The 27,782-nt window shown below is 39.6% G+C and overlaps 1 protein-coding gene across 1 annotated transcript; it reads right to left on the bottom strand.

Annotated features, from left to right (window-relative positions):
• arid3a (AT-rich interactive domain 3A) lies at positions 1 to 27,782 on the bottom strand. Its single transcript, XM_062424689.1, has 8 exons — positions 27,448 to 27,782; positions 27,038 to 27,320; positions 7,728 to 7,800; positions 5,423 to 5,606; positions 4,224 to 4,465; positions 3,577 to 3,864; positions 1,623 to 1,712; positions 1 to 836 (listed from the first exon to the last, which is right to left on the bottom strand). The coding sequence occupies exons 1-8, from the start codon at positions 27,780 to 27,782 to the stop codon at positions 688 to 690; spliced, it is 1,644 nt and encodes a 547-aa protein (XP_062280673.1). The 3' UTR covers positions 1 to 687.

The raw sequence follows: 27,782 nt of genomic DNA, 5'->3' as shown, positions 1-27,782 counted from the left end.
TAAGGTTATAAGGTTTTACACAAAATGAGGTCACAACGGTACATTGTTATATGCCCTGAAGAAACAACATATACCTTTAAAGCTTTTCTGATTAAAAATAGAGGATATTCATATTTCTTTTTTTTTCTCCATAGAATTCTAAATATATAGATTTTTTTTCCTGCAGTGAGAGGATTGTTAAAGATTTAAATGATAAAACACAATAATGAGGAATAACAATAATGATAATAATGAAAATGAAAAGGTAAAATAAAATAAAAATAAAAATCTCTCCCCTAGAGGATAAAACATCGCTGTCAGTCAGTAGCTGTGTATGTGTGTGTAAACAGTGCATTACCCTTCCTAGTTATTATCTTCTCTTTTGTTCTCCGATAGTCTGTACATTTATGCAGAAATAAATAATTCACAGGATGTGCATACATATTTGTTTAGCATATACTGGCTCTAGTTGGGATTTTTTTTTTTTTTTAAATCATTTTGGCTGTGAAGAACAAAAGAGGTGAGTTGGTGAGAGAAAACCTGAGATAGTGTACTTCAAGTGATTTGAGTTTCAGTTTGTGTCTTTGTGTACGGTTTACGGTTCTTCTCTTTTTGGCATAGATTCTGTAGAAAATGAGGTTGATTTTTGGCTTTACTTAGCGTGGTAATAAAAAAGAGGGGGTCAGGGACGGGGGGGCTGAGGGTTTGTTAAGACAATGGGTTGCTGGAGGTTGAGGTTGAGGTAGGTGTGTGCTGCTGCTGCTGCTGTGGAGGAGCGACACGGCCGCTGGCGACCTTGTTTGAGACGGACGCACCAGAAGAGGCCAACCCTGCTGCTGCCTGAGCAAAAAGAACGCCTAGAAGGAAAAGGGTAAAAAAAAGATCAAAATTTAAGTAATAATACAATGTTTTATATTTTAAATTTAATTTATAGAAATAGTTCAACATTCTAGGGAATACGTTAATTATTTTTCTTTATTTTCATATCCATGTGTAGTATGGAGGTGGAGCCAGGAGAAAGTTGGCTTAGCTTAGTTTAAAGACTGAACACAAAGTTAAAAATTTAAAAAAAAATTAAGCACCTTTAAAGCTCAATGATTAACACACTGTACCTTGTCTGTTTAGTACGCACTCTCAAAGTTTTAAGGAGAGTTATGTGCTGTACGTTTTTTTTTGATGATGGCACTTCTATCCATCTCTGGCCATGTGGTCGAAGAGACTCTCCCTACCTTTCCAAAGTCGGTACTGTGGAGCTATGTCTGACAATTTTTGTACCTTTTTGAAAACAGCACTCTGATATTCACATCCTCTGTCATAGTTATTAGTGGTGAGAATACTTCCTCACCACTTATCACTTGAACTTTTGAACTACTTCTGTAATTTTTCCTGTGAACTTTACAATCAATACAATAGTGTTTACAATAGTAACTTCCAGGAGTTTGAACATGTGGGCTGCTCTCCAAATGACTTTACTCTGACTTTGAGTGGGTTAGTCCTGATGAGCTAAAAAACCTTCTGCCTTTTGATGACAGACTTCTACAAAGTCCAGCTGCTGTTTTCACAAATATTGAACTATTCCTTTAAACATAAAATACTTATCAATCTGAGAAGAAAGGCCGCAACCACATGATGGAGGAACTCACCTGTGTACACGACTCCATTGAGCTCCACTGACATGCTAATGCTGCTTGTGCCATTGGTGGTGAGGTTCATGGCCGAGTCCTGCCTGCCGTCTATGAGACAGACAAACCAGAGGGTTAAAGGTTTATTAACTCACACTATTAACTCACACTCACAAAAATATCCAAAATATCTTTGTATCACTAGTTAAGAGTGACTCCCCTTTGAATTGTGCCTTAACTATCTATAAACCAAATAATCAAAAACAAACTTAAAGTGGACATATTACTTTTCTGTTTTTTCTGTTATTTATATATTGTGATGATGTCTAATATCTACGTTATATATGTGGTCAAAGATCCAAAACTTGAGCTGATTGTACGTAGAAATGCTTCCCAAAAGTCAAAACTCAGGGTTTCAACCTGCCCTGAATGCCTCATTTTTATCTTGCAGATGGGCTTATGTCAACTTGTCATGCATGTTCATAAACAGCCGTTCGTTTTGTAGCCTTTGCTAAGGTTGTTGCTAAGGTTTGCATAGTCCACTCTCATATTTCGGCTTAAACATGCACAGATGTGTTTGAGAAGTTGACAATTCTGGTAAAGCACAAGAAAAAGTTGTGAAATCATGCTCCTTTGGTTTGTAGTTTGTTGACGTAGCCTCCGGAGCGGCCAGAAGTTGGCCATGACGCAGCTTCTGAAATCTAACAAATCAGAACATAGTGGGCTCATGGGGGGGCCTTAAAGAGACAGGAGCTAAAACGAACTGTTTCAAACAAAGGTCGTACTGAGGGGCTGCATAAAGGGTTAGTATAAGATAAATAAGGTTTTTTTTAAACTGTAAATCATGATAGAACAGTACAGCCCCAGATGTAAAATATAGACCTGGAAATGTGCATGCTATGTCCTTTTTAACTCAATCTCAAGTACACAATAGTCTCAGCACAAGCAACTCTGTATGTGAACATTTTCAGAACAATCCAATTGAACATTTCTTTGAAGTCACCTGTATAATCATTACTGAGAAACAGCGTGTACTATCAGATAACTGAGTCAAACCCAGCTATAAGATCAAAGTACCCGCAAGCAGAAAGAGGGAATCCCCCAGCCAGACAAACACATGAATGTACTGTGTATATAAGTATGTATGCATGCATGCTGCTTGTAAATGCTAAACAGGTCAACATATAGGCCCGCTATGAGTTCTTTCCTCACTGTTGGGTGCTGTGGCTTGTGGTAAGATAACAAGACTGTTTTGAGTTACTAACTGCCATCAAGTGTGAGAATATGTGAACTCTAGCTTGTAGACATTTTGGGGTACAGCAATGAAATGTTAGATGTGCATGATGCCCAAAAGAAATTCAGATGTAGAAATAGGGATATGCCTTAATGCCTCAATTTAGCAAAGAGCACATAAACGGTACTATGCTATGGATTTCTGGCTACATTTTCTGGCCTAATCCAGAGCGTAGAGAAAAGCCATCACTGATTGGTTTAACTTATATCTCTGTGGAACAATATTCTTTGTGCAGATTGGTTATTGTAATTCTGGTTACATGAATATAGATTTTGGAATTTCTCACAGCAGCTTTATAATCCATGTACATGTGTCCTTTAGGCAATGCCATTAATCACCAGGAGTTACATTTTTAATTTAAAAGCAGATCATTCTAACATATTGATGTCTGTTGAACCAAATGACCCCAATGCTATCGAATATAGATAGATGGACAAATATTAAGTTGCTTGAACCTAACTATTATGTGAAAAGCAGTAGTTCAATCTTAGAAAGCTAAAATGACACCTTCTGTAACTCTGAGAAGCTGGTTCCTGATTTCATCATAAAGTTGATTAGATAGGGGAGGAATTTCTTCAACTCAGAGGAGTTGGCATTCAGCATTCTCTCTTTGATCAGATATGAAAACATGAAAATCTGGTTGTTTTGCTCTGCTCCTATAAGCGGAAGTGTGTTCAGTACCTTGGTTATTGATACGGATGTTCATAGGTAACTGGGCGGTCATGGCCAGCAGGTTGTGTTGCAGCGCTCTCTGTAGCAGTCGGTGGTGTTCCTCAGCCGGTAGCGCCATCTTCTTCTCTGGTGGCTCCCCGGCCTCCAGTTTGTCCCTCAGCTGCTCCAGAGCTGCCACCTGAGCTGCCATCGCTGCCTGGGCTGCTGCCGCCTGCACAGTAGCCACCGAGTGACCTGCCAACGCCCCAGCTGACAAGCGAGCTACACCGATCCCCGGATGCAGATGGCCTCCCTCCTCTTCTGGTCAGACGCCACAGAGCAGGAGGAAAACGGGAAGTTGAGTCAAGTGCACTCAAGAGAATATGATGCGTTATCTATCTAGCACAGATATTATTAGGTTCCTCCCTGATCACAGTGACAAAATACTGCAACAAAAACCCTGACATTAGAAACATATAACTCCCCAGTAAAGATCTCTCACTGCTGAGATGTATTTTAGCCAACGTCTGACTTAGACAGTTTACAGTCAAGTGCAGGACAGATGTAGTAATATCAAAATTATACAAGAATGTTAAATAATAAAACAACCAAACACAATATGCAGATTATTTATACCTCAAAATGACAAACACCACCTCCTTCCATGTAAATCTTACCTTTCTTGATCTTCTGGATGGGTGTCAGCGAGGCCCCGTTGGTGCCCACCGTCATGCCCATATTGGGGATCTTGGGCGAGGAGAGCATGGTGGGCGTCCCGTTGGGGGAGTATGTGAAGAGGGAGCTGCCGAAGCTCTGTCGTCGACCCTCCCTCCGATTACTGTCGATGGCTGCCTGGAGCTCGTTGGGGTTGCTCAGACTCCTCTTATCACATTCATACGGGTACAGGTACTTCATATATCTGAAAGGGACACAGTGTATTTATGTTTAGTTAGCAGCTTCTTAATGTAGTTGAGTGTATTTGAGACATTTACATTCAACCTACAAAACATAAAAACATGTAAAGCCTGAAAAAACTTAAACTCAACCTAAAGGGCAAGTCAGCCAATTTTAAACATCAAGATCAGTTTACTCATCGTAGGAATTTTACTTTCAGCCTGTGAAAATGTCTCCTGTGGATCTAGATGGAGTGTTTAAAAATCTGATAAAATGATGCAGGTGGTGTCATCGGGTTTATCCCTGCTCAGGCTCGTGGACGTTACATTTTTAAGAGGAAGCCTGCGTAAGAAATGTAAGGCAAGGAGTTTGACAGACATGGGCTTTTACTTGGTACAGAGGGACTCACAAAAGATGTTAACAAGTTGCATTATGGGAAGCGGTGGATCCATTATTTTTTAAAGTTTGACCCATTCTCAAGACTACACATGCCTCTGTTGCTTCTTTTATTTATCTGACTCTCACAAGTCTCCCAACTTTATGAAAGCACTTCTAATTACTACATCATATACAGTAACAGCTCCTAATTATAGCAGATGGACATTAATTACTTGAAAATGCAAGTCTCATTCCTGTAAGAGGAGATGTGTGGAGCAGCTAATCAGGAGTGAGAACGTGCTGCAATCTTACACATCTACGGGAAATGACTTCAAACACAAGGGGTTAATTGGTCAAACGAAATGGTTGTTGAAATCTGATATCCAGCAGCTCCATATGCTTGAAAAGCTGAGCGGGACAAAATGATTACGGCTGTCGGTTGTGGCCACCTGAAGTTACTTGAAACTCAAAACACTTTTTGCTGATTTCTACTCTTGGCAAGATAATGGTCAGCAAAACTGTCCAATTATCAAGCTAGATGCATGTTTAGCCTGTAAATGTATGAATCCAGCTAACCAAAATGGAAGAGAGTAACGTTACTGACTGTGTGCGGAGGGTGAAGGCTGCACTGGTGATTGAGGTAGGCAGGTTAAGTCCCTTGGTGATCTCCCTCCACAGCTTCTTGTTGATGACTTCCACCAGGCCGCCCTTCTCTGTCACCAGTCTATAGAGCATGTACAGATCCAGGACCTGCTTGGCCATGATGGGAATACGATTCACGGGAGTTCCTGCAACACAGAGGTCAAACGAGACAAAAAAAACAAAACAAAAAAACATTATCATGGCAGCAGGTTTTTAATGACTACAGCACGCAACAGGAGAAAAACTAGAATAAAAGCACATAATGTGAGTATTGCAATAACAACCATGAAAAATAACATTAAATACTACAGCTGAAATCTCTGTTCAATAAATAAGGGGCAGTAAGTTGAGATGGGTTACCCTACATTATATATGTCCATATATCCTTTACATAATTAAGTCAAATCAAGCTTTACTGTCAATGCACAATCAATGTCAATGAAATTTGCTTCTTCCAGAACTACGGTATAACATATATAGACAAGAGACAAGTGTGCTGAATAAATTCAGAATAAAAAATTTAAAATATACATGACAATAAATACAAAAATGTTCCCATTATACATAATAATAGGAAAAATGTTCACTTTAAGGTGCGTACCATTATATGAAAAATTGTAAAGATGTAAGCAAAGGTGTAATTTGGCTGCTGGATAGATTGTTAAATACTTTATTATAGCAAAAATCTTCCTGGACTGGATCTTACTGGGAATCTTTGAAGTTCGGAACATGTTAGGAAAGAGTAAACTTCACTCCAACTATCTAATTTTTTTAACACATTTAATCACCACCCTGCATATTTTACCCGGGTGACAAAACTATATTCACCCTCCAGCTGTCAAAGGTGGCTGCTGGAATCTCAAAATGTAAAAGATGTTTCTTAGTTTTATCAGACAAACACACTCTAGAGGAGGAAGGTTTTTACAAAGTCTCACAAAGTGGACAAACTAAAAACTGTCTGCTTGACATTCCTTGGATCATAAAAGAGATAATAAATGAAAATGACTTTGGATGAGACGTGATCAACAGCTACAATTTTTTGTATTCATCTGTGAAAAAATGTCTTTTTTCATTATGTGAGATCAAAGCCTTCAGTACTCCCTTCAGTAAATTACATTAATTTAGACATTGACTGGTTCCAAACACAATCTTCAGGCTGACATTAAATATGATTATTATATTGAGTGACATCTCAGTTATCAGTGCGACCTGCAGAGGGCGCTCTCAGATTCTCAGAGTGGAGTTGGCAGACCCGCCCATCTGCTATAGCTCTGACACTGTAAACATCTAGCGCTGGTTTTTCAGTTGTGAGCACATGTCTGTTGTCTCTCGTGTCAGTTGTTGGCCCACCAATGTGCTTATATAAGACAAACCTGTCAAATTAAAGCAGCTGCCTGGTATTTAATGAACCGTTGAGCATTTCTGCTGCCAAAGCATGAAAATACAACCTTGCACAATTTGTAATTGGACAGTGATGTCTGGATGAGGATAAATTATGCCTCAGTTCACAGTTCTGATGTTGTGTATGGCACCAGTATAATTATCCCACAGGGTGGCTGAGTCAGTGTTTGTTTGTGTGTGTGTGTGTGTGTGTGTGTGTGTGTGTGTGTGTGTGTGTGTGTGTGTGTGTGTGTGATATATGTGTATGTGTGTGTGTGTGCAGTGTTAGAAATGTGGGCAAGCAGCAGGATGGGAATGTAAACCAATCCATTCCCAGGCATTGATACGATGTGTCCCTTCTAGTTATAGCCTGGGAATGACGAAAGGCTGCACGACCATAAAGCAATCATATCTGAAATGAATAAAGACCCCACCCATCGGAGTGAAAGACGAGCAGCCAGCACTGTGTCGTATGTCAAGAGAAAGAGGGGTGGGAGATTGTCCTCTCTATATCCCCTATCTATTAAGCTCCGAAGTCTCTAGGACAGTGGCTAGAGATGAAGTGAGGAGATATAATACGACAAGATAAGAAACTGAATGGATAAACTTCTTTCATGAGTGAGAGCAAATGATGATGTTTTCATGCAATACTAAAATGCAGGAAATAAGTACGCACAAAATAGGCCATATATAAAAAAACACATAAAAACTGTTAACTGTCAAAAACATTTGAACAGCAATTTAAAAGTAGGATAAACAAAAGTTCGTAAAAAACACACACACACACACACACACACACACACACACACACACACACACACACACACACACACACACACACACACACACACACACACACACACACACACACACACACACACCCCTACCTCTTTTTTGCATGAAGCTGAAGAGGTCATCCAGAAACTCTTTCCTCTTTGGGTCTCCATCCAGTTCATACAGCTGTGGAGAGAAAACAGGGAATTTTACCATCACAAAAACAATATCAATATGTAATGACAGATGGAGGAGAAAATGTCCTCAATGTCACTGTTACTATGACAACCAATACCACAATGTGTGACAGCAAGAAGAGCACCATCTTAACATAAATGCCAAAATAAAATCGGCCTTAAAGATCAGTCATGAGAAACCAATCAGCCGCCTTCTGATCATACAGAGAGATGACAGAGTAACAGACACATAAGGAAATGTTGTGGACCAGCATGGCTTGATGAGAACCTCATGTGGGTCCAGCTGCTAGCGGGGCCCCGGGCTCCGGAAAGTTCAGTGAAAGTTAGCAGTAAAAGTGGGGCGCCCACTCGGGGGAGTACAGTAAGGCCATTGAGCCTGTGGTTGTTTTTCCAGCCTGGTTTGCCAGAGCGACAGCGAAATATCATGTTGGAGGTCTTTCTATTTATGTGTCAACAAAACATGGCACACACTTAATGCTAACATTTGCTCTCTCATCAGAGAGTGAGTGGTCCACAGCTTCAGCACCTAACAGGATATGTCAGCACGGCTTACAGGTCTGTGCTTCAAATATGAAGTGTTAAAGTCTTAACAATATCACACAGTATCTATGTGAGGTGAAGCAGTTTCATAATCTGTTACTGAAAAGGGCATGTTGTGAAACAATGTACAATTGCGCCTCACCAAACAAAACCACAGAAAACAGAAGTAAAGCAGCATATTATTACTTCATCTGCATCATAATAGTTCACTGCGTTCAGGCTGGGCCACTGCTAACCCTCATGTTGCAAAGATCACATCACAGGAAAACATTAACCTCAGCACAAAAATGGCACAACTTACCATGATGCTCTGCAGCTGAAATAATTTGGGTAGCAACCAATGTTTATTTTCATTATCTATTAAACTGCAGATTATTTTCTCCGTTCATTGTTCAGTCTTTGAGGCCACAGTGATGTCTTCAGTTTGTTTTGTCTGACTAACAACCAAATTGTCACATTTGAGAAGTTGCAACCAAAGAATATTTAGGCATTTTTGCTTAAAAAAAACAAAAAAACCCTAAAACGATTTCAGTAAAAAACGGTATAAGTCGCACCGGTGTATAAGACGCAGTCTATTTTGGGGGGTGTCATGCTGGGAAAAACACTTTTATATTAAAGACTGATTTATTTGAATGCACCAGCAGCTATTCATTTATAGACACATACGTTTATACTCCAAAACTTTTATTTAAAACACAATCAAAACACACATATAACACCTGAAACAGAGTGTTGGGTTAATGTTTAATGGTCTGGTAATTATTTGCCTAACTGAACTGGATGGGTATATTAACTCTGACTGGGTTCGGGTTAGGCTATGAGTTTCAATTGAACCTTTTAAAAGAACACAGTAACTTTACATATTTAACACAGTGTGTAGCTGTATGCTCACTTAGTCCCAAAACATTTTCATCAGAGCTATCACTGTGCATAAATAGACTACTGCACTTGAGTCGTGCTTCAACATCAGTTTGGTCTGTAAATACTTAAACACTGCTGTTTATAGGACGTTATAGTTCATAAGTGTGGATGCTCACATCATTATGTTTAAAGTTATAGTTATTGTTCTTAGTGTGGACAGCCTTTTACATACCTTTGATCATATCCAGATCCGACCTCTCTCTGTATTTGACTGGTGAATAGGACACACCGGTGTATAAGACGCACCCCACTTTTAAATTAAAATATATTGCGTTTAAGGTGCATCTTACACACTGAGGGTTAGGGTTGCAGATTAATTTTCATTCGATTGATCATTGCTACTCTAGAAATGATTATTGATTGGTTTGACTGACAGAAAATAATTTGTATCAACTATTCTGATGATCAATTTATCATTCATCAATAGTAGTCATCAATAAAACAATCTCTGGTTCTCAATCTTTACTTTTTTTGTCTTATATGGCAGTAAATTTAATGTCTCTGGATGCTGGACTGTCTGACAAAACTGGAAACTTGGGGTCACCCTGGACTACTGGAAACTGTGATGGTGGTTTTTCACTATTTACAAACATTGTCTCAATTAAATGATAAATCAAGAAAAAAATAAGCTGAATGATCAATAAGAATAACCATTACAAATGTACAAATGACCAACACTGAGAAAACAGCTTAGCATTCAAAAAAGACAACTGGTCTATATTGTTTAACGCTGCAATTACTGATTATTTTCTCAATTAATCGTTGAGTCTATGAAATGTCACAAAAATTGAACCCAATGTAACGGGTATAAATTACTTATTTTGTGTACTTAACAGTCAAAAATCTAAATATATTGTGTTTGTGATATAAAGCAGAGAAAAGTTGAAACTGGTGACGCTAAAACCAAAGAATATCTGACTTACTGGAAAAAGAAGTGAACAGATTGACAGTGCAGTAAAACTAAAACTGGTCAGACAATTTGCATAGGGACTTATTTGCTACTAACTACTAAGAAACTGTGCCACCACATCCCCGAATTAAAAAAAGCTTTTCCCCGCCTACAGCTTCGGCAGAAGTCAAACTGCAGTCAGTTACTATAAGATTTAACCCGGCCAGAGAAAATGAAAAGGAAAAGCTTGTCCAGCTGAAGTCGTGTATGATGGTGACAGTAGTGGCCTCTAACCACTAACAGACTGACCCTCATTGTGGCACTCAGCCCTCATTAGTGACGCCAAGTCGCCATAAGATCTTATTATCTAGTGGGTGGATGGGGGGAAGTAGAGGGGTGGAGATTGTTGGACTGAAGAGGGTTAAAGTGGATGGGGTGGTGGGGGATGCCTACTAATGTACAGGCCTGCTGGAGGCAAAGGGGAGCTTTAATTACAGGATGCATGCATTTCGTGAAGTGCCGCACCATAAATCTTGGAAATTACCCCCCTACTACCATCCCCCGACGTTGCTTTATTCGCTCTCTATACCTCTCTCTCTTTCTCTCTCTGTCCTAATCACACAAACAAATATTTCCCTAGTGACGTGGTGGGTGTGCTGTCACATAGAAACAAGACAGTTTAGATCCTCGCTGCTTCAGATGTAGTAATAAGGCTGCTTACTAGAGAGCATAAATTAATTATTAAGTATTGAAGTGATTAAAACAAACAGAGCCTCAGACAGAAACAAAATGTTGTTCTTTTACTTTTCTCATATGACACAAGCAGAGCAGAGTGAACAACGCTACATGAAATTAAATATTAAAGCTGAGATTTTCATGTGATTCACAGCGATTTATAGATTTGTGTTTGTAGTGTTACGGTGCTGAAAGACGACGTGTTGATTAGCTTTGCTGTTTCCCTGCCAACTGAAGGGGCTGGCAGCCTACAGTGTGTGAACTGGACACACTTGCGGTAAAGCTTTTACTCATGCGTATCCAGTTTCAGGTCTCATACAGTATTGACAGTTAACATAGACACAGCAGGCTGCTTTGTAACAGTGAACATGTGACAATAATCTTTAATTCTCGCAGCTGTTACCTCCTGTTTCTGCCTGCTCGCATGTTTGTGACTCCAATTCCCTTTTCAACATCAGATTTTATCATGTGAAAGTTTGCCTGCTGGAACTGACAGTATATATATGACGGTATTCAGACCGCAGTGGTCACATGTTCAGGTGTCACAACTCACGTTTGCATATCCAAGTGATGGTATTTGGGTGTGAAACATGGTGACAGTTTGTCCAGGTTTTCTTTGTAACTGATATATTCAAAGGAATACTGTATTTAAAGTCACATCCTATGTTTATATGACTGCAATATTTAGAAAATAATCAAATTGATATAATACTTCCAATTAGAGCTGGAACAATTAGTCTATTAATCGATCGACATAAAAATGAAATTTGATTAATTGGCAGCTATTTTGATAATCGAATAATCGGTTGATGATCATTTTTTAAGGCAAAAATGCCAAATATTTCCTGTTTTCCACTTCTCAAATGTGATAATTTAATACTTTTCTTTAGTATATGTGATAGTATATATATACTATGCAGTAATTTATCACAATTTTCTGACATTATACAGACCAAGCGATGAATCAATTAATCAAGAAAGTAAAAATAACTGAGTTGGAGCCCTACTTCTAATAATAATTTATTTACTCACTACCGTAACCTGAATAAGGACACACTCAAAATAAACCAATTAATTAACTTTAAATCAAACTCCTGAAGAGGATTTAGGTCCCAGTTATGCCTTAATCAAACCATAACTATCAGATGTCTCACTGCAATTTGCAGCTCTCAGCAGGAAGCATAAAGCAATCAAACTGCTAAATGACGCATGCGCTGCCATCTAAATTTAGACGCATCTACAGCTGCAAAAAGAACAGCTTGAGACAGCGTTTCTCACAAAATTGAGGTAAACCGTTTTAGCACTATGAGACAAAGGTGGGGTTTGAAGTTAAATACTTGGAAGTAAACTGAAGCTGTAACAAGCCTTTTAGTGGAACAGCTTGACAGTAAAAATTAGGGAAATAATGTAGAAAAGGTTGAAAATGTAAGAAAGTTAACCGAACCGGGTTTGTCCAGTGGCTTTAAATGTACATCACTCTTCATATAATAAGTTCGCTTAAAAACACGCCAACCTGCTAATGGACCAGCTGCATTATGGAGAGCGAAAGCTGAAAACTATTAAACAGTTAAGGGGTGGTTGGGGGGGTGAGGGAAGAGGAAGGGTTACTTCCTGACTAACTACTACAAAGATGACATCATCAGAGGTTGACCAAAAGCAGCCAATCAGGAGTCTGTCCAACCGGCAACACCGCTGTCGTCCCCTCCCCCATGCATCGTATCTGGCCTCGCTGTCTGTCTCTTATCTCTATTTTCCCCTCATTGTTCTTACATGTCTTTGTCTCTGCTGGCCTCGTTCCTCTGTATCTATATCTTTCTGTTCATTTCTCTCTCATTATGTTTGTCTCTTTCTTCTCGCTTGTTCCATGTATATAATTAGTCTTATGTACATTATTACTTCCCTGCCACCCATCCACCCACCCACATACAGACTTTATCAGACTGAGGTGGGTGTGGTTGTTGCTGGCTTAGGTTTCCTTGTCTATAGTATGTGCGCTGGGGCAGGGGCCCCTCCTGGATTAAAGCTCTGCTATACAGATAAACGACAAGAAACTAGATAAACGACTAGAAACTGGGCCAACTGGTAAAGCTGGGAGCCAGTTCACACCCATTCACCAAATCTTTTGCAACATAAAAAAACTAAAAAAGCCCATTAAAAAGTTTCCAGATTGTTTAATAGGCTGTGGGCGTTTTAAAACTTGAAATTTAATGAATCTTTTTCCAGCACTTCAAAAAGCAGACAGTGGTTAAAAAGATAATCACAATCACAGACGACCCGGTGAAGGGTTACACACATCTTTTGTTGTGTCAAAGACAACATTTTGTTATAGTGACAAATGGTGACAGTGGAAAGTTAACCAAATGCTGGCTTGTTATATGCTGGAGTGCCAACACTTCAGACTTCACAGCCCCAGATGAACAAGTATTTAGTGTTTGACTGATGTTTCCCACGGTGGCTGTGTATGTAGGTCAGCAACAGGCAGCCTGTCTGCAGATAAATTATAAACAGGCCTTAGACACAGAAAACAAAGTGGTTTTATACTGCAAATAATCAGTTACCAAAGAGCAGCCTGTTGCTGCAGCTTTGCGGCAACCGATGCAGCGGTGGTGGTGATAGGTAATACTGTATGGGGAGGGGGGTGTTTTTATGTGTGTGTGTGTGTGTGTGTGTGTGGGGGGGGGGGGGGGTTTCATTTCACAGTTAATGCAAATGACAGTTAGCAAGCCAGTGGCACACAAGTGTCACATAGCACAAAACAGAAGCCTTGCAACTGAAAACCAAAACTGAGAGGAGACTGGGGGTATCAGCTACATGCTCCCTTACACCTGCCAATCACCTTGAGGTGAGGCTCACACAAACACAAACATGTACACACACACACACACACACACACACACACACACACACACACACACACACACACACACACACACACACACACACACACACACACACACACACACACACACACACACACACACACACATGCATACACAGTGTTTGAGAAATCAAAATTAAAATATCCCTGAAACTCTCGCTCATGGTTTTAGGGGTGGACGATTTCACATTAACATATTCTTTTCGATGTTTAAGCTGTGTTTTTCGGTGAGATCTGGTTCCTACAGAGGAAACATCTGATGTCTGAACAGCACTGCTGCACATACATGTGAAACTGCATATAGTTGGGTGGGGGGACCTTCCCTGCTGACATGTTTTCAAGCTGAATGTAAAGTTCCTCTTTATACAAACTGATAGAGCATTAAAGACGGTAAATCACCAATTTAAATGTTTTAACCCGAAAACTTCAAAACAAAGAGGTTGAAACCCTCCCACCGTCTGATGTGGTTCTAGGAGGATTTCCACCTCTTTTTATGTGTTGCCCCTTATGTGAGGTAGCTGTCATTTAAGCCTAACTATATCAAATTAACTCTGCTGAAATATAAGACTTAGTGGAAAGACTGACAAAAAGACACCTGAAAGTAACTTTAAACAAAATGTAAACAAACACACACACACACGCACACACACACACACACACACACAAAAGTGGGGGAAGGGAAATTATAGCTAGCAGGGTAGAAGGGTTGTGTGTGTGTGTGTGTGTGTGTGTGTGTGTGTGTGGGGGGGGGGGTCTTGATACGCCCCATGAACACATGATCAGCCGTGTTCAAACAGTGCATTGTTTCTGACCAAAGCCCCTTTATGGGTGTCATTAATGTACCAAAGCAAACACAACCACCAGTACGACCTCGCCTCAATATTCCCACAAACAAATTAGTATCCATAGCATGTACGTTACTTTAATCCCACGATGCAATGCACCGCCTTCGTTCCTATGGCGACACACGTTAATTAGTTATAAATTAAAGCAACACCCAAACTGATTGATGATTCATTAGTGTCAAACCCTCATTTAGAGCTCATTGTAAGAACACTGTGATTTTGTATCATGTTGTTTACATAAACGTGCATTTTCCCTGCGGTGTCACATCAGATAGTTTATAGTCACAATCTAACAAGACAAACTAAAGCTGAACAGGGAGGCACTTCAGTTTCTAGTGTGGTAAAATTACACATGACCAAAAGCACAAAGGTCAGAGGAATACAATTAAATATATTTCTATTTAATGTCAAGGTATTCTGCATAAAAGTGTTTATAGAGAACAGAGATCCCCAATGGAGACCATTTGAGGTCAGCGCTAAATTTAATCCTGGTTTCTAAAGGCGGTTCATCAGCTTTGGGTTCTTGTAAATTTGGCCTCAGTGGAGACAAGGTTTCTTTTCTTCTGTGTATAGAAGGAATTTCACTGAGTGGGCTTACAGAGCAAGCTCGTAATTCAATTTTATTGCAATGACGGCAATACTCCAGCTATTGAAGCTATTATGTGATTACCTTCATCACAGTAAGGTCATGAACTGAGCGATCAGTTTAGTTTACACAGTCAGCTTTCTGCTTAACCTCTTCACTATTTTAGGTACATAAACAAAACTAACATCATGGCTCAATGCAGGATGGAGAAGCAGGGAGCTTTGTTCCTTTTCTGGAAGAACTTTTTAAATTGAGATTATATTTATTTAGGGCTTCAACTAATGCTTAATTTCATTATTGATTAATTTGCCGATTTTTTTCTAGGTTGATCGTTTTATCTATAAAATGTCAGAAATCATGTACACTAAAATAATCATCAAATACTCACATTTGATAAGCTGGAACAAACATTGGCATTACTGCTTAAAAAATACTAACAATTAATCTACTAATTGTCGCAGCTGTACACTTATGTGATATCAAAATATATAACTGAAACATTTTAGGAAATACATTTACAAAACATACATATACTGAAGATAACCTGAGATAATACAATCTGTATTAATAAACATCCAGTCAGCTGTGATTCATACTTGGTTTTTCCAGGGGAGAAACATTACAAAGTTCACGTTCACTGTGTCTCAAGCAGAGATGGAAAAGTTTATTCATGTTTTTATATCATCCAGTGTTGACTAGTGTCACTCCCTTTTTACCTGCCTCAGCAAAACATCCCTGTGTTGTTTACGAGTGGCCCAAAATGCTGCTGCTAAACTCCTAAACTGGTCCTCCAAAAAGTCTTGTGTGACATAGATTCTGCTCTCGAAAGGTGCTATATAAATACAAGTACTTGCAAACACTTAAAAGAAAAAGTCGACACGGAAGAAAAGTGTTTGTTCAAACCTAAATCTTAAAGCAGCTTTTCTATATTTGGCTACAGTCATTAAAATTAATTTTCAACAGATTTCGTCATCTTTTTGTTCTGCATGACTGCAAAATCATAAGAATCAGATTCTTACAATGACAAACCCGTGTTCTTGTTTTTCTTTCTCTTTGTTACTCAGGATTACTTTATGCCACTGTTTGCACAACACTTTTCAGAGATCACCTGTTAATCAAACAGCGTGAGCAGACCTGTGACGCCTGTGGACAGTTGGACTTGTAGGTGGTGCTCTTTTCTTTGTCTATCTATTATTTGTCTATTCTTGTTAGACGCCATGGCGACTAACAAAGGCAGCTAATATTACACCAATATTCTTGAGGCTCTCAAGAGCCAGAAAAATCAACTGCCTGTTGCACGTATCAAATAAAGTGAAAATAAGCTGCTGTCCCTTGGTTGTGTCAGCCTGATATTAAATTGCTTCCTTGTGTATCTTTAATTCATCTGGAAAATAGCCTAATCCAGTCAGTTGACAGAGCTGACAGCAGCATGACAGAAACCGCTCTGCAGTGTCTCTAAAATGACATCTATAATGAATCTATCTTTGTCTTCTGTCCCCTGTGCTCTGCCCTCTTCCCATCCCCCCTCTCAACAGCAACAATAGAGCTGTCTGATTGAAAATGTATTGAACAGTGTTTTATTGACATGTAGGATCAAACGCATCATAATCCTAACTAACCAGCTGACCTCGTAAATTCAAATCGACTGAGGATGAGGAGCCGAGCCAACAGCCAAAGACAAACAACGCTGCTGTGACCGACTGAATAAGATGTCGCTTTATCGGCGGCAGTCACATTTAAAGGAGGAAAAAGATAAGCAAGTTAGTAAATGACACTGAGAATGAACTACAGGCAATTTGAATAGTTAAATAAAACTGCATATTTTAGTGCGCTAACTGTGGCACGACACCAAGAAGCTGTTTTCAAAGTGTGTGTTATGGCTTTGATTTAAGATTTTGCAAATCTAAAACAAATAAAATTCATGAAGAACAAACGTTATTTGACGGTGGTTTGTTAATAAAGCTTTTCAGCCTGGTTTCCACCCCAGTTACACTGAAAAACATCAAGGTCTAAAACCCAGTAACAGTCAGAAGTTTAGACACACTTTCTCTTTCCAGATACTGTGACATTCACTGTCCTAAAATAAACCTCTGGAAATTCAATAATGTCCCAGAAATTGAATCATCTTTGATGCCACGGTTTCTGTAAGGTGTGAGAGGTTTGAAAATGAGGGCTCTGAGTCTGTGGGGCTTTGCCAAAAGGATTTGAATGCTTGGCTTCTGTTGGATATAACTGGATATACACTATCCCCTGCTGACATGAGAAAAAACAGTTAATGAAGACAGGACATGAAGCCAGAATGAACACTATCCCACATCAACGTTTTATTTTCTTTATCCTTTATTTAGCCAGGAAGGTCCCATTGACAAACAGGAGCTCCTGGTCATAATGGCAGTATAAGGAGTGAAGGTTAGGGTCTTGTAAAAAAACAAACAACATACACTCCATTACTGCCTGCTGCCATCAGCTTCCATGGCTCGTAGATTTGGATAAGAATCAGAAATAGCAGCGAGCTTTCCCAGGCCCTGGAGAACCTCATGTATGTAGTTGTGAGCAATCCAGTCTAACCACACTGCTAATGAGTAGTATCATGATGATAGATGCCAAAACAGGGCAGGGCAAAGCTTAACAGACCGAAGGAAGGGAAGTGGGTGTAGCAGCAATTTAAGATTATAAACCAAAGTGTTGAAAGGGAGCAACCAAATAACTGATACTCTCAAAATCACCAAAACATCAGATGCATATCTTCAGATCAGCCTTCTCCTCAAAATGGCAGAAAAATTCTGTCCCAGATAATCGTCTATTGAGCGCCTGTGTGAAAGCCGAAGGTATTTATTCAGCGCCAATGCAGATGCTGTGATAATGTTTGCGCCTGAAAGCAGAGAGATGGAGACCGAGATAGAGAGGTAGCTGAAGGTTCAGAGATAGGTCTGTAACGGTTCATCTGAACAAAGAAGACAAAGACATGCAAGAGAATGCAATAAAAGAGTCCACATAACACATCATTTAGCCTCTCACTACACTTTTTACCTGTATGCTTCAGAATTGGTTTAAAATGTTTTAATGATTACTTTTAAAGCACGTTTGGGTTTGGATCCTGATTATATCAATGATGTACAAACCCCTTATGAGCCTGAATGCAGCTTGAGATCCTCCTGAGCCAAAGGAGACCGAGCCTTTGGAGTCCAGGTCCTGCAACTCTGGAATGACCTGCTGGCTTTTAAATCTCTCTTTAAAATGCACTTTTACACTGTGTTGGATTAAGTCAAACCGTGCTTATCATTATTGTAACAATTCAACTTTTATGTATCATTTATCTGGTTATTTATCTTTATTTTATGCCTTTGTAAAACACTTGTCTTTGAAAAGTATTATATAAATAAAGTTATTATTATCATTATTATTATTTAATCTGTGCTAAAAGAGGCATTTTGCTGCTGCTTTCTATGAAGAGAGGACGTTTGCACCATCAGTCAGAGTGATGAATGGGCAGGAAAATGAGTTTAATGGTTGACAACAGTGGCCTTATAAACATATCTGGCCCACCATGTGGCTCATCAGAGACTGAGATGCTGTTGCCACGTGGCCGGGCCCGCTCCAATCAATAGGTGGGTGGGCTGCAGTTTGACCTCAAGCAGCTCCTCCTTGGTTTGCCTGTGGAGGTTGTCTATTGAACGTGGATCTGGGACACACTGCAGCACAAAATCAAACCCCGGCAACTTAAAAGCACCCTGTGGAGTTCACTTAAACGTATTGTATGTATCTATGAGGCCTAATTAATAAGTTGAATGTATTTTCCTCCTCATAATACATCTGCACAGCTGGAAGCATTTGAAATGCACATTATTTACATCCATCCATGCTTATTAGCAATCTTCCTCTTCTTTGCATTGCTACATTTCTTGGCTACCTTACTGTTGGTTGCTATAATAGAACTGAAACCAAACATACACATACACATCAGATCACATCGAGCACATAAATGTGTGTCCTTGTGCAAGATGATGAGATACAATCAATGGAATGCAACCATTATTAATGTCATCAGTTTCAAGTGGCTTTATTGCTATGAAATGTCAATCTGCAGAGAAAAAGGTTTACAATCAGTTTATATTAGTGTGAACTACAGCCGAAGAATAAGTATTTGTATCTATAGTGTGAACAAATTCAGAGTTCCTGCCATGCCCATACAATTAAAGAAAGTCAGCTATTATCATACAGACAGGCAAGACAGCTTTAGTGTCGTTACATGGGTCAAATGTACCTCAAAGAATATGGAGCAAAGCACTAATAGGTTTCTTTATGAGAAGAGAAGTGTGTCCTGCTCTGCATAATGTTTGGGTAATTGACCGCACAGCTTATTAGAGCTATATATCCTAATATGTTGTATATTTTCCGTTGCTTCCCTCTGCTTTTATTTCACAGCAGGACAAAGAATGTGCAGCTAAGTGTCTCTATGTATGTTTGACCTATTTCTTAATTGATTCTTTCAAGACTGAAAGCTTTCAACACACAACACCTTTTCAAAGGCATTTGAAGGCAACAGCACACATGTGCTGCTTTTGTTCGAATGATCGCCTTTCACTGGCTGTATGAAAAGATGTCACTTAGGGTTTTGCTTATTGACAACTGCGACCCTTCAGTGCAGATGTATTTCTGTGCTCATATTGAGACACAAGGCTACAGAGTGCAGGGTTCCTTATGCAGGAACAAAAAGGGAAAAAAAGAGAAAGATGAAGCAGCATGCACACGTTCTGATGAGAAAGGAAGAAGGGACAGATCAAAACTAATATTCACACATAATGGTGGAAAATAAATGTTAACTTCCTAAATCTATATAAAGCCTAGTGGAAGTCAGGAAGTGTGTGGGAGTGACCACATAGTAATTGAGGAATTTGTCAAAATAAAATAAAATGACAAAAACACACAACAGCCAAAGAAAGAGACAGGATGAAACAGCTAGCCTCAGCCTTTATGCAATCTTTGTTTACATTCCTGCTCCAGCGCCCCCCTCCTCCTCCATATTGAGCGCCTGCCAATTTCCAGAATTCCCATGGCTGTACAGTTTCTGACATCAGCGCCATGCTGCACGCTAGGCGTCGGACACGATTCAAATGCTCTGCAGGGCTTCACAGTCAAAATGAGCATGTACTACACTCTACTTGGCACTGGTTCAAAGCTGAATGCCATCTCACTGACTTTTTTTCCTGTTCTCACCTACCCTTTCCCCTCCTGTGCTGCTACTCCTCCACTCAACAGGAAGACTTTCATAGGTCTTCCCTTGCTGCTATGGCCTTTGTTTTTGGCCCTTTGTTTTCGTGACATGAACAGGGACCATTAACCGTGGTTTTATTATTGTTAAACACAGATCGCTGCACACAGAGGTTTCTGCTGGCAGGGTGTAATAAATTTAATGAAAACTGCTTTGTACCGATTAATTTAACCCCTGCCGAATCAAGTTAAGACAAAAAAAGAAAAAAAAACTTGATAGTAGTGTGTAAACCGTGCAAAGACACAGCTTCATATAGTCTGAAGTCAGTTATTCATTAAAAGTAAATAGGTCAGTGGATTTGGTGATCTAAGAAGGACATTTAACCTTATGTTTGTTCAGGGAACGGATAAAGAAACAATCATGAGGGACATTCAAACATTTAAAATAATTTACTCTGCTCAATTTTCCAACTTAACAAACAAACAGATCTCTTCATGCAACCCAAAGACAGATCAAAAGGCTTCAATGAAAACTGAAGTGGAATATAAACCCAACGAGCACTTATTAGACAGCTGTATCAGCAGAAACCTGGCGGGCAATCCCAATAAGTGTCGCTCCCAATTGGCTCTCATTCAAGCTACACTTCCTGTAGTCACTAACAGCCCCCTCCCCCTGCTCACAATGAGTGTGTGTCTGTGTGTGTGTGTGTGTGTGTGTGTGTGTGTGTGTGTGTGTGTGTGTGTGTGTGTGTGTGTGTGTGTGTGTGTGTGTGTGTGAGCAATTTAATGTTTAATGCCAACTCCCCTCCATTTGCCCTGATCATGGTGAGTGCCATGAATTTTTAAAGACATCCCTACTTTACTGTCCATCTGGGCTCCATCTGCCCAGCTGCTGGTGTTTAAAGCAGACAGAGACACAGAGGAGAGGAGACTTCAAAAGCTCTGCGTGGCCTCTGGACAATTTCTGGCCTGAGGAGGATATTGTTTATAAAGGGGGGCAGGGGAATCAGGCAGTTATATGGGATGTATACCACTGGATTGAAGAGAATACACAATAATGAAACAAGATAGTGATTGTACATCCACAACCATTTTTTTTAGATAAAGAGCTGCTCTGGAGGCAGAAAAACGTAGTTATACCTTACTAGAGATAACTTACTGGCATTTATGAAGTACAGATTAGCTAACTGACGAGGCCTGCGTGGTCAAATTAAGTACAAATTTAAAAAAGTAAAAAATATAATTGGTCATGACTTTTTCCAAACCTTCATCTCTCACATCTGTAATGTTCAAATTGCATTTACAAGGAAGGCTAGACTAACAAGCTGACATAAATAAAGCAGCTAACATAAAATGGCTGCATTTTTACTTTGTATCAAGACAAAGGTATTCATTAAGGCCATTAACACACTGTAATAGTGATAAATTAGCTTTTCTTTGTACAATTATTCAATATTAGTTATTTAACTATGTATTATGTGGTTAGTTTTCATTTCAACTAGAGGGTTCAATTTTTTTTTACAGCTTTAAGGGTAAGTTTACCTTAATTATAGAAATATATCTTTCCTCTCAATGGTTTCTAGCCATGCAAATTTAAGTTCAGTTTTAGGTGATTTGTAATATCTATCTGACATTTCTTAAGTGTGAATCAAAGAATTTAACACAGTTTTCATAGGGACCACTTTCTACTAATGAAATTGTGCCTCCAAAACTACAGTATTTGGTGAGATCATTTTTATAATTTGGGTAAACTCAACCTTTAATAAAATGCCTTTAAGGTTTGAGTATTGTACTAGTGTAGTGTTTAAGTGAAACAAGTTTTACACTGATCATTGGAAACTCTGATCTTTCGAATTATTCGAGTCCACCTTCTTGATAGGAACACCATTTTTATTTCACAACTTATCAATATACTACAGAGCTAAACTAAAGAAATAATGTCCTGTATCATACAACATATCATCTGGAAACCAGGAAATTCTTAAATAATGTAAAAAGAATCAAACCATAATCAAGCTTTTACCGTAGTTCAGAGCTATCGAACTCAAATAATAGCTGGTGGAGTCCACAGATGCAGCTTCCAGCATTTGACTGGTGGCTGAAGGGAACAGATGCATGTTAGCCTATTGGCTGTACATTTAGGATGGCTCATTGCCATTAATGGTACCATTAATGTTAGAAGGAGTGCAAATATTTCCTGGAATAAAAATGCACAGTGCAAAGCAAAGTGTGATACTGATATCTCAAGGGGCAGATGTGGAACCCGAGGTATGGTGGAGGGTTGCATCAGTATCACTGAAATAACTCAGTTGAAATGGCACCCCACCTGCGACGCAAATCAGTTTCAATTACAAAACAGTCCAACGATGCTGGCATAATTTGATACCTGATATAAATTCTTGTCCTTATTTCACCACAGCCAGATATGACAAACCGATGGACAAAGTGGCTTGACTACTTTGATTAATTTACTCCAAACGACAGTGTAATCAGACATCTGAACAGACAGTGCCTCCTGGCTTGATTTAGTCTGACCTTTCAACTGAGAGTGTACAGAGAGGAAGGTGGCCGGATGATCCGCCAGGAATGCAGGTTGGGTCTTGCATTGGGTCTGATATATCTTGGCCACGTTCAGCCTGCGGCAAACCTCACCTAAAAGTTGGATTAGTGCTCATACCTCCTCACATGGTAACTATGTGTGAAGATCTGATGTGACTTTTATTTGAGCCCATCTTATTGGACTTATTTTACTGGACACATTTCTTGGATTTATTTTTACTAATCTTTACATAGTGGCTTTACATTGGATTAGTTTTGGACCTATTCTAATCCTGTTACCAGACTATATTCTTATTGCTGTATTTTGTATTTCTAGCAGCTGTTCCCTTTGTCATTTTCCCAACGACAGCACCTATTGTTCCCCTTGCTTCTCCATTTTCTCTATTAGTTTTTTTTAACGTACAGTTTTAACTTGTCTTCTTAAAAAAAAAAGGTCAGGCTGAGTCAAAAACCATTGCTGCTGTGAGTCTGTAATGCTGATTGAGAGATTGATCGTGATATCGGGCTACACAAATGACGCAAATTAAACGTAAGAGAGAAAAGGACAGTTTTCAGTTTGGAAGAGCTCCAACTGCTGTAGACTGATAGAGGCACACAAGGTTTCTGCTGAGGATCTGGGGTTCTCAGTGGCCACATTATCACCCTCCCTCAGGCACATTCCAGCAGCCTCCACCCACCTGCCCAAAATAAACTGTACAGCCTTAACCCTTTCCTCCCCACCCCGTGTCCTCTGAAACGCTCAACCTAAACATGAACTCATTTATCATTAACTCACTGAGTAATGACTTTTGGGCTCAATGCTTCCAGAAATTATCCATTAAAATGTGCTCAAATCATCACCATGACAGATATTACTGTGAAATGTCAACATTTGACATTTATAGTACGAGTTAATTGTATTCATATAGCCCAAAATCACAGGATTTACAATCTGTATACACATAACATCCTCTGCTTTGACCCTCAGTTCAGATGGATGGTCGTGTGATAGATACACTGAAACTACAATTATATATCAGAGGAAGTTTACTTTTTTATGTCAATGCTGAGACGTTGAGGATGTTTTCAGTTTCAATTGTTAAACGCAGTGTATTTTGGGATAGGATCAATGAAATGTCCAGGAGAGATGGGAGGCTGGCTGGAGTGGCAGAAAAGAGAGCGAACTCTGTAAACTATGACTAGCTGTCTAAGATGTTCTGTTGCATCATGGAGGATAAAGGACATAGTGCATACTCTGTTTTACCCTCTGCTATTAGTCAGAGAGGAAAACGTCATCTTAAAACCTTTACATTAATTTCTTACATTTTCAACAGTTTTGATATGTTTAAAAAATAAATTTTTAATGCAATATATGTTTGTTGTTGTCTTTGACAGTATGGAGTGTCTTACTGAACACAATGGCACATTAAGACCACCCGTCTCACATAATAAACTGTATTCTTGCTTTTTTATCCAAAAGCATACAGCAGTGCAACCAGAACTCTGCAAGGACATACTGGGACTTCAATTTATATTTTTAGTTATATGTTTTTAACAGTTTTTATTATGGAATAGAGTTTAATCTGTGGTTTATTCATGGGTATTTATCTCTTGCATTTTGATTGATTCAGAGGGAAGCACTGCAATTTCCATGTTTTTATGGATGAATAAATTAAACCTTTGAAACCTGAGAAAACTCTCCTAAAATCTGCTTAATGGTGAAAAAAGACCTTTCATAACTTAATGATAAACCAAAGAGTAACTGGAAAGTTTGCACTGATAATGCATTTAAAATATTTGTAGATTGTAGATTGAAAACTGCCACCTTTTCACACAGTGAGAATAAAATCTGTGTACTCAGGAGTAGGGAAAATAAAAATTATGTCTCAAATCACAGAGTATGATTTGCACAAGGTAAGAATTATCAGGGGACAGACTGTCTTCATCATCACAGGGGGGGTCATTTCACTTCACGCACTGCAGACACAGCACATTCACACAAGATTATAATCACTGGGCATAGCTGCAATTATTAATGATCACTGTTATCATCCAAGGGCAAAATTAGTCCTGTGTGAATAATGTGCAAGATTCATTCCTGGACTCCTGACTTTATAACACATCAGTATTGAGCAGACTCGGGGCCACTTCTCCCTTACATACCGCATGTCTTGATTAAAAGTGTGCAGTTTGGTCTTCCACCCTGCTCTGCCTCCATAGTTGAAGGGATTCGACGTTGTGTAGGCGTGACATAGGTTTTTACCAACAATGGTTTGGGTAGCATTATCTTTCCAGTCAAGATACTGGCTGTCATGATTACATAACTGTCAGTTATAGTAAATTCATGCATGCATGATCCACTGATGAGTCACACGCCATTATAGAAATGCACTGTACGTCCTACCTGATGAATAAAAAAACCCAACTGTGGAGTAATTGACTGGAGGCTTTACACAGGGAGGGGTGAACTGTTTAGAGAAACTGAGGATAGGTTTTTTGGGGAATTATAATCCATACGCACTCTGTAATTACAAGATATAGGCATTAAATTACAGAATCTATGGTTAGGGTTAAAAATAAAGCACATGTAAGCTGGGTGCACTGTGTTGGAGCTCCTTTGCATTAGATACCTTCAACATACTGAAAGCATTAATACCAATGTATCCAAATAATTACTAAACCAGTTTTTATTTCTAAAGGAGCTTCATAATGACTGCTCATGATAAAAGATAACCTGCTGCTCATAAAACATGTTTTGACGGGTTGAAAATTCACCACAGGTCACAAGTGTGTTTGCATTTCAATAGTGACTTCATTTATGTAACATTAAAATACCTTTGTGTAAAACGGTGGTTCACTTTAATGGCAGTAAAACCGGTGTAGTTTTCACACAGAAACACAAACTGAAGCACGCTCGAAGGGTTTTACTGATACAGTAAATGACTTCAATTAAGCATACTAAAAATACTCTTCAGTGTTCCCGCTTCACATTTGTAAAATACACAAACCAGTACTCTCTCTAAAATTGTATTATGTTAAAGGTAAAGGACATGAGCAAACTAATCATTTCAATTACAATTAATAATTTGTTCTCCTTCTGTGGATTGTATATCATTATTTCAAAAGAAACATTTACAGTAATTATCAGGTTCCCCCAAAACTAGCGTTTTAATCTCATTTCATATTTAATTTTAATAGAATTATTCACGTACAGTATTTATTGTGGCAAATATGGCAAAAATGCAAATAAACTAATTGTTAAACAACAAGTATTTTGGGTTTATTTCATCAGTAGTGAACAATAAGTCTCTCAGTCTCTTTTTATCAACAGCAGCCCTCCATCTAAACTTAGCTGTTGACAGACTTAAATCTCTTCTCGTAAACAGGCCGTCTTATTCCACTGGGGCCTCCCTCATAATACCCAGCCCACTAGCATGTTTACGGTAAACGCTAGGATGGTAAAGCTGTTAACATGTACCCCAACCCCCCTCTCTCACTCCTCCTGCTGCCCTCAGCTTTTTCCTCAGCTTGCAGTCCTATTCATGACAGGAACTAGCTTTTTTAACTCTTAGACTACAGTTTGTAAATGTCAAACCTCACTGGGCACTGCTCAGTGCTCCACCAGAAAAACTGATTGTTTCAGACCTTAAGTTTTAACCAGATACCCTGTAAGAGTTTGAGGTGGCAAAGACAAACATAAAACCCTCAGGTTAAGGTTGATCAACATTTGGTCAGTGGCTGGTGTTAACTTCCCACCCTGCTTTTTGCACAGCTGAGAAAGTTGCACATGGTCTTAATGTGAGGGGTGCAAAGGCCCAATGTAGCTCCCTAAACACCAACCAAGATTAGATTCATTTAATTCCTCAGTGTATTTACCAAAGCTGACTTAAGGACAATTAAGGCATCTATTGTAGCTGCAGCAAAATGAGAGCAATGAATTAAGTACCTGAGATTTTGACAAGACTGAGGTAATGACAATCTGAATGTCTGAAAACGACATTAATTTAAATCCTCACAGTATAGTTAGTGCAACGGCAAATTCCCAAGCACAAAAATGTTTCCACACAAATCAGAGATTCCTACCTGTCTGAACTGCTCCTCATAGGTCCATTCTCCATGGTCCTGTCCCCCCAGGTGGCTGTGTGTGGCATGGGGAGGCAGGATGGCAATGCGTGGCTCTTGGTCGACACTGGGACGAGCCTTCAGTAGCTGGGAGTGGGGGTGGAGCTGGCGGTGGGGTAGCAGGAGGATACCTTTCCCAGGAACCACAGCATTGTGGCCCGTCGGCAGACCCTCCTCCGCCAGGTCATCATCAAAGTCTTCTTCCATCTCGCCTTCAAAGTCCTCCTCGTCCCATTTCTGTTTGCTGTGTGGGTGTGAGTTAACAGAATGACATTGTTTATAAAAGTATGCTCCAATGAAGATGACCACTGACAAAAACCACAGACATTTCAAACAATATCATAATGTGTCCAAAGATATTTGGTTCTTACATCTGCTCCTCCTCGTCTGACCCCATCATGTCCTTGTATTGCTCCTCTCCTTCCTCATTGTCATCATCTTCCTCCTCACCACCACTACTGCGCTCTGACATGGGGCTGTCCGACACTCTTTGCAACCCTGCCGCCGCCGCTCGCATGGCTGCCAGCGCTGCAATCTGGGCCTGCTCTGCCTCAGGGGCCGGGCTTCCCATCGGCTCATCCCCTCCTCCCTCACCTGTGCGGACATGAGTGAGTTGGGCAGCAGCTTGCTGCTGCAGCTGCTGCTCCATCAGCAGCTTGGCCCTCTGCTGCCTGTGCAGGTTCTCCATGACAGCCTGCAGCTTCAT

Source organism: Scomber scombrus, chromosome 8, assembly GCF_963691925.1.
Source record: "Scomber scombrus chromosome 8, fScoSco1.1, whole genome shotgun sequence".
Lineage (NCBI taxonomy): Eukaryota > Metazoa > Chordata > Actinopteri > Scombriformes > Scombridae > Scomber > Scomber scombrus.
This window is presented reverse-complemented; position numbering and strand designations above follow the sequence as displayed.